The 11876-nt window shown below is 35.4% G+C and overlaps 1 protein-coding gene across 7 annotated transcripts; it reads right to left on the bottom strand.

The window, feature by feature from the left end:
* Window positions 1-5984: 5984 nt before the first annotated feature.
* On the bottom strand, window positions 5985-11821 carry tmem30b (transmembrane protein 30B). 7 transcript variants are annotated; one of them, XM_081347213.1, is made up of 8 exons: window positions 11697-11814; window positions 10085-10271; window positions 9665-9772; window positions 9468-9575; window positions 9271-9361; window positions 9034-9177; window positions 8716-8922; window positions 5985-7059 (listed from the first exon to the last, which is right to left on the bottom strand). In XM_081347213.1, exons 2-8 carry the CDS (start codon window positions 10268-10270, stop codon window positions 6878-6880), a joined length of 1026 nt encoding a protein of 341 aa, XP_081203339.1. In that variant the 5' UTR covers window position 10271; window positions 11697-11814; the 3' UTR covers window positions 5985-6877. The 7 variants fall into 7 exon arrangements, with proteins under 7 accessions (XP_081203339.1, XP_081203338.1, XP_081203337.1 ...); XM_081347212.1 differs by having other exon boundaries at window positions 6269-7059; window positions 11601-11738; XM_081347211.1 differs by having other exon boundaries at window positions 6302-7059; window positions 11724-11821.
* Between the last annotated feature and the right edge of the window lie 55 nt (window positions 11822-11876).

Raw genomic sequence — 11876 nt, forward strand, 5'->3', positions numbered from 1 at the left:
AAGTTTGCTCCTGAGTGTTTGTCTTTTTGAGTTCTGTTAATAAAAATGCTGCATTTAGATCAATTTATCTTTGTTTCTGCAACCCAGCCATGACAATTGTTTTATCTGTGCTCATCATTTTTCTTTTTTAAATTCACATCCCTTTTGCAGCGACATCTCTTCTCTGATGACGTGTTTACTGGCGCGAGGGCGAGGCGATCCGTCACTCACATGAGATCACAGCAATAGCAAACCACAAGCATCCAATCAAGACCCGCCCTACATTTTTTCTTGTCTGAGAAGCCTTTTCACTTAGGTATCCATCACAATAGGGAAGAAAAGACTGTCACAACTTCTGATTCATGCTGAATTAAATATAAATAGTATTACTTTTCATTTACAATTTTAGATTTTATTTTCATATTTTTAAATAACTTAATTCCAAAGGATTGTGAGAATGCAAAAGCACAATTACAGCTCTTGGTGGCTTCAGCTGTACTGTGGCCTAATTGACACTTACATAATGCACACAATCGTCAGTACAAAAGTGAATGTAAAGCAGAGTGCATCATGAAAACACCAAATGTATAGTTCCATACTAAATCTATTTTCTTACAGATTTGATAACAAGTGCATAAAAACAGCACAAAATCTCAGGAGGACTGCCACAAAAACAGACAAAGTCACGAGGCAACCTAGAAACCACAATGGCCTGAATCCCAAACTCAGCCAGCGAGTTTATGTCTATATCGGAGACAGTGAGGTGACACAAAGTAGCTAAATTTATCCATGCGGACTCGAAACTAACACCCTGTTTTGCATAGATTCAGCCCATCTCTGTGGCTACATCTGACATGAAAGAAACAGAAAGCAAAGAGACAGTCAAACACAACGATCAGTCCCTTATTTTAAAACTTTTGTGTCCCTCAGTCATGCAATGATGGGTAACCGTTGGGTTCTCACAAGATCCAAAATAAAGATGCCAATTCTCATTACCGTCACACAGAGCAAAACAACAAGGCACTTCCTCAAATTTGTTGTGAAGGGTTTACAGATTCACTTGCTGGAAAAAAATAACAAATGCAAGTCAAGCAACTCAACATACAAACCGATTCAAATAATTGAGTGTAGGGGCACTCTGAAACTATCTGAGCTGAGTGTTGTAAAACGCAAGAATTGTGCCCTACTTTAAATCAATATTAATTTGATTAAATGAAATATACCTCAAACTCTGCTCTTGGGTGGCTGATGAAGTCAGAGCAGGCTAGTTTTCAAGCACACAAAATGAGACCACAATTACAGTGATTAGCAGTGAACTGCCAGCCATTTACTTCCAATTAGAGGCAAATCAGGGTTTAATGAGAGAGACAATGTAGAAAGATGATAATGCAAATTTAAGACTGTATCTAGACCTGCTAAATGTGATGCCGAAGGTCAAGACTCCCTTTCCTACTGCCTGAAATGTATTATGTCTTTCATTCCTTCTGTCGCACCTCTTCCAGATCAAGTTCACGCGTGTACATTATACATTTGCCCACTTTGTTATAGAGATTAGGCATTAAAATTCAAAATGAAGAATCTTCTGTTCGCAGTTTATAATATTTCTTTGGCATTCATAACGTCTTATAGTTTTTTGATAATGGTTCTACCAAAGTGAAGAGTGCAGCCCAACACTGAATTCTTTCCCAAATGAAGGTGGCCAGAGGGAGTGTGGACCAGCATTCACTTTTGTGGGAATCTTTTTCTAATTAATGTCAAGAGATTGATGATCATTTGCAAAACTCAGCTGCAGGGTGCAGTTATCAGAAGTTTCATTTCATGTTAATGGAAAACCATTTAAAGGAAATCTTTAAATACGTCAGGGAATTATGTGTATTTCAGGATATTTATCTTTTCTGTAATTTCACTGTAATGCTGTTTGTCCTTTTAAAGCTATCAGCATTGAACATGCGAATTAATCAATGTTAACTGGAATGCACACAATATCTAATCCAATTCATGAATAAATTGAGCTCTTCTTTATTTACTCCACATTTTTGGTTTATAATTACATTATATATGCATGATATGCAAATCATTTATCAAACTCAAACCTTAGTTCAAACGGGAAGGCAATGTATATGACCTTTTCTTGTTTTAAGCATTCACTACATTTCAAAAGTTTGGGGTCTGCAATTATTATTATTTTTTTTAAAGAAGTTTCTTATGCTCACCAAGGCTGCATATATTTAACCAAAAATACACTGAAACAATAATAATTCAGTGAAATATTATTACAATTTATAACCGATTTCCATTTTAATATACTTTAAAATGCTGTTTTGGTGCTCAAGAAACATTCCTTATTATTATCAATTATTTAAAAAAAAGAAAAACTGTGCTGCCTAATATTTTTATGTAAAAATGATGTAAAAACGCAAAAAAAAAAGTCTTTAATGTCACTTTTGATCTATTTAATGTGTCCTTCTTGAATAAAAGTATTAATTTCTTTAAAACAAAAATAAAATCTTACTGGAAATATTTGAAGGATAGGTTACATTTAATAAAAATGTCGGCTAGAGATGTTTATGCTTAAAACAAACAAACAAACAAACAAACAAACAAACAAACAAAAAACTCCAAAAGTGTATTGGTCAGTTTTGCTTCTCAAGCAAACAAATCTAGTTTTTTGGATGTTTGGATATATCTGTATTGGTAAACAAAAAGACACAAATACTTTTTTTTATTGTTTTTTGCAGTTTCTGACATAGTCCTCCTATCCTTTAATACACCCCTCTTCAGTGTTGTTTCTCTCCTATTGGTCAATGAGCAAGCTGTTATCTGTGTGAAACTGACGTGTGCGACATCACGGTTCCAGACAGACACCCAGACATCACTGGATACATCTGCTCATGTATTTTTTGCATAAATGCCTGCGGTCACGTAGGCTGTGCAACTGTTTGGCATTCCGTGATGCCGAATCCGCACTAAAACCCTCTCTAAAAACTCACAGGAGTAGAGAAGGCTTCCCATCACTTCAGAAACCATAACACGGCACCTAATTGCTTGATAACGTGGAATCAATCTATTATTAAAGATTGAGTGAAGTGCACTCATTTAAATAAGGGTGTTGTCACAGTAGGATGTGCGAAAGCATTCGAATGCTTGAATTCGTTTGAATTGATGTTTAGCAAACAGTGCAGGACTGAATCACTGTGAGGACTAGCCTATACTAGTCTAAAATTTCCTCCACTGACATCAATATCACCGCAGTGTGTTAATGAAGTCTTGGCGAGTCAGTAAAGATTCGACCCTTTACTTTCATTTAAGTTGTCCAATCCTAATGGCTCTTCAGGATCACACTGCTCCAAAATAAAAACCTTTCGTGCTTGTTATGTTCATGAAACTGGTCATTATATTAGAGGATTTGTTGTTATAGCAACATTTATGACATCAATAATGACAAAGTGCTCTGCATTATTGGTCGGGGTCTGAAAAATGAAATTACTTGACAATATAGCCTATTTAAGCTTTCCAGAAGGGCGGAACCCAGTAGGATAATAATGACTACCTGTTCTGTTCATAAACTCGCTCTTCAGAGAAATCACCCACACAAGATCCATCATCACTTGCACTTATAATGCAATGCCTATATTAGGAAGAGAGACAGAGAGAGAGAGAGAGAGAGAGAGAGAGAGAGAGAGAGAGAGAGAGAGAGAGAATGAAAGTGAGAGAGAGAGAGAATGAAAGTGAGAGAAAGAGACGCACCTCTGGCCTTGTTGTTGTTGTTGTTTTTTCACTTGCTTCTCTCAGCTTTTCCAATATCAGGCCTGCTTCGCCCATCTGAAAGAACAGGAAATGAAGGCACTCATATCACAGGCTAATAATACAAAACAGTGATAGCAGGCTGGCCACGACGGCACAGAGTCATCGGCGAGAGAGCCGCCACATGCTCACTCACGCTCAAAACATCCCGGTGCACCTCAAATATACACACGTAACAACCGAGCGAAGGTGAGGCTTTTATCCTTCTAATGAGATTAAAAACAAAGGGATTTGAGCAGAGCTTTACTATAGCTTTAATAATAGAGCCATCTTGGAACGTAACATGGTTAATTACACAGTAGATATTTAAAGGCCTAAAACAGCTACAAGTTTACAAAAAGAGAAAGATGGTGGCAGCAGGTGTTTTACTGCAAACATTGACCCAACCACGCCACCTAGTGCACATAGAGCAGTGTTACGATTTTCATTCCTGATGCTCATCGGCTCACTTGCTTCTTTATCATTGGCAAATGTTGTTTTAATCAAAATCTTTTTATACTTATATTACAATACCGTTCAAATAACTATGTGAAGATTTATTTTTTTCAGAAAGGAAACATTTAATGAATCAAAAGTGACAGTAAAGACATTAATGTTACAAAAGATTTCTATTAAAAATAAATGCTGTTTTTTTGAACTTTATATTTATCAAATAATTCTGAAAAGTGTACCACAGTTTCCACAAAAATATTAAAGCAGGAAAATGTTAAGAAATGTTTCTTGACCAAACCAGCATATAAAAATGATTTCTGAAGGATGTGACACTGAAGACTGAAGTAACGATGCTAAAATTCAACTTTGTCATCACAGAATAAAATACACTTTAAAATAGAAAACAGTCATTTTAAATTAATGACATAAAAGTAATAGTAGGCCTACATAGTAGCCTAGTATAGGGTGACCAAACGTCCTGTTTTCTAAGGACATGTCCTGTTTTCACGTCCTGTCCTGGACGTCCTGTCTGTTTTTTATAAAGTGATGAAAATGTCCTGGTTTTCATTATTTTTCATTGGGCTATTAAGCGTGTACTTATAGGTAGCCTATATAAGTACCTATGAGCCCACATAAGGAAAGTATAGGCTACAAGAGAACACCAGGAGGATTGAAATTGTTTTTTTTTTTAGATTTTTTATTTTAGTAGTAGATTTTTAACCTATGGCCATGAAAAGAAACAGTGTCATGTAAAAGGTGTTAAAAGCTAACTTTTTTTTTTAAATAGTATTCTATTGTTGCGGGCCACACATTGAATGGAAAGGATGTATTACTTTATGTATTAAAGTACAATAACATAGTTGCAAGGTTGTGAATGCATTTGTCAAGTATTTTTTAAAGCATTCTCCCCCAAACCACGCCTCCCCAAAAATCATTAAAAGTAAGAGTAACTTAGCCTATTTCTAAAAAAAAATCATATAACTGTCACCTTTACTTACCAAACGTGCGGACAGCAGGCAGCATGTTTAACAATAAGGTTTCATAGGATTCGAGTTAAATTAAAAGGCCTGTATAGGTCATATTTTGAACTAACGTTATATATTATCATGTATTAATCGCTTTCTTTAACAACTTATAGCTCCTAGGTTGTGAAAGCCTAGAGTGTTTTTTATTTTTGCCTGGAAAATTAAAAGGATGTGACGTTTTCGCGCGCTTCCGAGAGCCTCCGTTGAAATGAATGCTGTGTCATGCAAAGACAATGGATTAATTCAAACTAGTTTCAAATAGTCAGATATACTTTGTCTATAGTCTCAAATAAAGCAAATTGATAATAAAAATATAAAATAACTTTAATTAGGCTACCTCATCTGTCGACATGATGCCGGTGAATTGAGTTAGTGCAAACATATCCACATTGCTATGATCAGATGCTTTCTTAACTAAGTTATACTGTTTTCTCACCGTTGACATTTCTGTTGTGTGATTCTTTTCTATAAACGTCGCACTCAGCAGCGAAGGCGGCATCTGGATATTTGTTTAAAAGGTATCGCTGCAAAGGTATTTCCAGCTTCTTTAGATCTAAACGAAGAATGGAAATGTTTGCCATGAGTATGTCAGGGCCTTGAATCACGTTCAGTCTCTTGTACGTACTTGAGCTGAGCAATAATTGCTGGCTGCAGTTCACTTAACGGCCACCGGTGTCGCTAATAACACAGGTTTCTGAATTCTACATAGGCCTGTAGCCCATTTAAAAATCAGATCCAGAAAATATAAAAGTTTGAAATATTACAGTTTGATCAAAGCATTTAATTATGAGTGAGATCAAACAAAGCTTTATCCTCACTTCTCAAACGCTTTTATCTTCACAAAACACTGAACCACTGTGCAGAAAAACTCTGCACAGAATATTGCTCTTTCACTAATAGGGATCAATATCACCGATGCATGCAAACAAAGACTCTGTGAGTCAGTCGAGATTCACCCTTCACTTTCATTTAACTTGTCCAGTACAAATGGCAATCTAAAAGCAGAAAGCTTCCCTTGGTTGGAAATAAAATCTTTTATGCTTATTACGGTCATAGCTCACAGCAAAACCTGTGCTGCTGTTATGGCTATTATAAGACAGCAATAAAATACTCGTGTAAACTTTAATATTATAAAACAGCATATAAAGTTTATTACAGAAAATATACAAGTCACAATCAATTTAAATTTTCCATATATTAAACTAAACCTGCATTTGACAGGTAGACATGGCACCTAAAATTGTCTATATATAGGTTACATATTTCTTGTGTTATCAAGAGATCACATTTAAACTGCTAATTCATCTTTTATACCTGAGACAGTCTAAGCAGACTAAAAACCTGTAACAGTCCCTGAATAATGACATCGGATAACCAATTTGATCTTCAGATTCTAATGTATGTCACACTGATTGAAGATTTTTGCTCTTTGAACATTAGCATAATTGAGTTTTTCCTAAAGTCTAATGCATATCCTGTTATTAAAGTTCTTTTAATAAATAATTCCTGATTAAAAAGAAATAAATAAATGACCTGAAGTTAAAACTTTTAAGCAAGAACTTGATTTTTCATGTTTTTCAAAATTTGGTTCCATCTTAATGAGCCACTTATTTCTTTCCTTTCATTTGGATGCATCACTACGCATCATCATCTGAGAATTTGAATTTGGCATAAACAATAAGCATAACCACTGACATGACCACACACAAGGAGCCAACCACTAAATAAGCAATGCCCAAGAAGTCGTTCTTCCCTCCCATCCAAGACACATTGCTGAAGACCACCTTCTTACGTCCATCAAAAGTCAGTACTGGGTAGTCTGGAAATGACGTGGTAAGGAACAAACACAGTTCATTCATGCTGCACATGAGCACTTCTATGGCAGTAAAAAAGACAGTAAAGCTTACTCAGATAACAAGTGTTTCTAAAAACTTTGCCTTAAAGCTGCAATAAGTAATGTTGTGATCATGCTACACAGCCAGTCATTTTGGACGCATACTGACACTTAAAGTAAAAGGATGTTTTTAATCACTGATACCATTGTAGAAATACTCTATTTAATGTCAGTCATAATCAATTGATTCCACAAGTGTCCAATGACAGGAGGGTTACAGAGACGTATTCAGCTGGTCATGTGAGCAAAAATTAGGAGACCAGCTCCATGTACATCTACTTTTATATAGAGCTTAATCTCATGTGAATGTACACTACCGTAATTAAATTCAGCAAGAACACATTAAATTGGTCAAAAGTGTCGATAAAGACATTTAGAACGTTGCAAAAGATTTCTGTTTCAAATAAATGCTGTTCCTTTGAACTTTCTACTAATAAAGGAATCTTAAAAAAAAAAAAAACATTAAGCAGAACAACTGTCTTCAACATTGATAGTAATATTAAATGTTTCTTGAGCACCAAATCAACATTTTGAAGGATCGTGTGACACTGAAGACTGGAGTAATGGCTGCTGAAAATTCAGCTTTCCCATCACAATAATAGATTACATTTTAAAATAGAAAACATTTACTTCAAATTGTACCAATATTTCACAATATTCCTTACTGTATTTTTGATCAAATAAATGCAGCCTTGGTGAGCATAAGATACTTTTTTTAAGAGAGATTTTTTTTTTAATCTTACCAGCCCTAAATATTTGACCGGTAGTGTACATAAACATGTTTTTTAATAGTTCAATTAATTTCCTTATGTGTAAAACTTGTATATCCACATTATTTGAAACGTAAGAGCGGGCGCGCCCATTTGTAACTTGAATGTGTGAGGCTTCAGGTCTCATTCGCTCGTTTATGCTGCTTTACAGAAAATAGTTTACTGAGGAGGGAAATTTACAAGTGCACCTGTAAGCTGCCCAGCTGCTCTTTTGACTGTCATGCCTTTTCATTGATTTGCATAGACACATAATGCATATTCAAAAGAAAAAACCCACTGTTTCTTCACTGTAAAACCCAACAAGTTAACTCAACTCAAACCGATTGAGGAAACTGAATGCGGCAAACCATTTCAGTTTAAAAATAAATACATATGAGTATTGTGAACTTATATAATATTGAGTCATCAATATATATAAGTTCACAATACGGTACTCATATGTATTTATTTTTAAACTTAAATGGTTTGCCGCAATCAGTTTCCTCAATCGGTTTGAGTTGAGTTAACTTGTTGGGTTTTACAGTGTTCTACATTCTGCTCTGGATCAACTAAAAGCCACACCCAACATGTAAAACCTGTTTGCCTGGATCTCAGGCAAACACTGTCAAAAGACATCTGCGAAACAGGACTGAAGCCATATGCCATGCGGTCTTGAGCCTACAAATATCTGAAGACTTTCTGACTGTAGCCATGACGTGGCTTAGATGAAATCCTACAAACTTAAGAACATGGAATGAATAAAATATGATAATCCTACTATTAATTCTAAATTAATGTCTTGAATCAAATTTGACTTGCAGATGAAGGATACTGTAATGCACTGTCAGAGAGTAGTTCCCAGCAGGGAGCCCCGCACTATAATCACCCTCTGTGATACGCCGGTACAGCTTCCTGAACTCAGGAAGTGCTGCTCTCCTCATCCACACAAGGAAGTCCTGGTTCAGGAAACCATTGTTGCTCTGGTCTGTGAGGTCCAGCTCATATGCTGGCTTGGTCCAGTTTATGGGCTTCACTGTACCTGTTAATCAGCATTAATAAAGATAAAGCATTTAGGTTATATTCCAAGTCTAAAAACCAAATCCAGGGATAGTGACTTTTGCATTATACTGCTCAATTTAAGGCTAAGTACCATCAAAAGCCTTTGCAAAAGAGCCATTCACAGACGAAGGATTCCTGTACTTGAGGTTGTAATCAGTCCACCAGGAGATTCCTTTACCATCTAATGGCACCTGCTTCTTCGTACCATTGATTATTTGGTAAAGCTCAAATGTGTCTTTGCAGAAACAAATAAACAAAAAAATATATTAGTAATCCATCCCAGAACTAAGTCCATACATAAAGATAATCTACCAAACAGAAATTATACCACTGAACATGCTATTTGCAATAGCGCCGCATGGGACAATGGGATTCTTATTGGAGTCATAGTCAAATGGAGAGCAGGATTCTTGCGGACTCTAGAAAGTCAGATGAAAATAAAAACAAGAAACGTATGATCCATTACATGGAAAGAAAAATAAAATAAAAAAAACATTTAAAAGATCATTCTGTCCAGACACAAACCTTGAAGTATGTTGTATCGCCAGTGAGCTGATAGTAGTCTTTTGACACACCATATTTTCTGAAGTTCTGGTAGTAATTAGACAGGCCATAATAAAAGAAGATGGGGCCCTGTAAGCACGACAGACATTATCAGTCTCTTTCTAACATTGAGAGAGAAATATCAGGCTTTAAAAGAGAGTCAAACTCAAAGACTTTACCTTAAACAATTCACTGAGGGCGAATGTGATTTCACAGGTGCAGTTTTGGGTGTTTGGGTTCGTACAGCTGAAACAGGGTGAATCCTTCTCAAAGCCTGTGTAATCCCTCTGTGACATGGTGAGAAACAAACAGAGCATTAATCTTTAATTAACATCTCTCACCTTTCACAAACACCCTGGTGTGATAACACCTCAAAACTAACTCAACTACTAGGCAGTGTAATGTAGAGCCAAGGGTTTGATAACTCTGAAACAGACTTGAATGTTTAAATGGTGTTGTCTATCCTTTAACAAACAAGCAAAAACCAACCTCAGTACAACTGTTAAACTACTAGAGAGGCTGAACAAACTCTACAGTAAAATGCCATGTCATCCACCCAGTGAACTGGCTCCTGTTGTTGTCCTGCAGTAAACACTTACCTCTAGCACTTGTATGGTCTGTGAAGTCAGAAACAGACCAACACCAATGCCTATGAAGGCTAAGCCAATGAGTAGAAAGCCAGGTATGACAATGCCAGCTGAGAGTATGGGCTGCCATGCCGGGAGCCGTTGTTGTGTGAATGCTGTGTTGTCAGGCCGTTCAGCCGTCTCTCCCTCGATCTTCATCCTGATGATTTAAGAAAAGGAAGGACAAGCTTACTGTGTGCACCTAAATTACATTGATAAAACAATAATACTCTTTTTAAAGCCCAATGGAAAACAGATCAGAGTTCAATGCAACAAATAATACATCAGAAAAGGGTTGTTTCTTCATCTTTGGCAACTTTTATATCCCGGACGTTGGGATTTTATTGTTAGATTTTAACTTTTATCTTTTTGTTTTATGAAGGTTACATTTAAAACTGCATTTGAAACATTCATCATTTATGACGTTTCAAAAGACTTATGTATAGATTTTTATTTTTCATTTTAAAATCTTGAATCTTAAAAATATGAAAATCCACCATAAAAATATGAATTAATATGAACTATCTACTATTATAAACTATTTCATTATTTATTGTGTAGAAATGATTAAAAATACCTCTCAATTGTGGCATCATTTCCACCCCACAGAACAATAATTAAGAGCATAAATATTAGATAAAATGACACATGTGATGTGTGCTGAACACACACACACACACACACAACAATAATTAAATGATTTAATAAAAGAGTAACCATCACATTTAAATTACGCATTATTTTCAATTCATTTCAATTCATATTATATAAAAAAGTGCAAATGTAATTTAATTATGTGTATTCAGGATAAATATAGCAAGTATGCAATTTTATTCAAAAAATGTAATTTCCATTACAGAATGTTATTAAATTCAATACATGATAAGTGTGGTCAAGATGTTTATAACTTTAAAAAATATATATTTTCTGATGCATGTACAGTTAGATATTGACAGTAGACAGTGAAAACAAATAAAACGTTTGACAGTAAACGTGTTTTAAACAGTGTTTAAACATTAATAAGAGTTATATATATATATATATATATATATATATATATATATATATATATATATATATATATATATATATATATATATATATAAATCCTATGCCTAAATCCACAGGCCTAAGTCCACACAGTGCCCATAGTAAGAAACAACCAATTGTTGGTTGGTTGAACGTGCAAGTCACATATTGTTTTGGTCAATATCAGTAATAAATTTGCCTTTAATGTAATTATTATTATTGGATCCTTATAAATATGTACGATCAGTTAACGATAAATATAGAAAACTGATCAAAATGTTGTATAGCCTACCATGATAAAGTCAAAGAAATTTTTGAGAGAATCAGCTCACCAGCACTATAACAACAACAACGGGTGACGTCGCAGGAAAACAAAACCGTGCTTCATGAATCTCAATCAGTAATCACTCAATCTGAGATATCAGAAACCTTAAAGCTTAATAAACGGGTTAAAACTAACCTTTAGGAAAAGATCCGCGCAGTCAGCTTGGCCTATTTTAGTTGCCCGCTTTAAAAAAATCGCGCTGTACAGTACATCGACAAACAGGATACACACCTTCACACAGTCCAGTACCTGTTTTACCTGTCCCGTAGCGGCCGCACCTGAATCAGCTTTTCCGCTTTGCGTATACTCCTCCCATAGCGCATACGTCACACACATGGCTCGTCCTCCCAAAGCGCATACGTCGAATACTTTTTTTTATTTTTTACGTCGAATACATTAACCCTCCCTTTT

The sequence above is a fragment of the Scardinius erythrophthalmus genome (genome assembly GCF_964197995.2).
Source record: "Scardinius erythrophthalmus genome assembly, chromosome: 19".
Lineage (NCBI taxonomy): Eukaryota > Metazoa > Chordata > Actinopteri > Cypriniformes > Leuciscidae > Scardinius > Scardinius erythrophthalmus.

Bases quoted from the DNA above. Each gene is read 5' to 3' on its own strand.
- tmem30b (XM_081347211.1), bottom strand. From the start codon at position 11,788: ATGCGCTATGGGAGGAGTATACGCAAAGCGGAAAAGCTGATTCAGGTG. The intron at 9,576-9,664 runs GTAAAGTCTTTG...TCGTGCTTACAG, and splicing joins CCCTCAGTGAATTGTTTAAG to GGCCCCATCTTCTTTTATTA. The intron at 9,178-9,270 runs GTATAATTTCTG...GTTTCTGCAAAG, and splicing joins TGCAAATAGCATGTTCAGTG to ACACATTTGAGCTTTACCAA.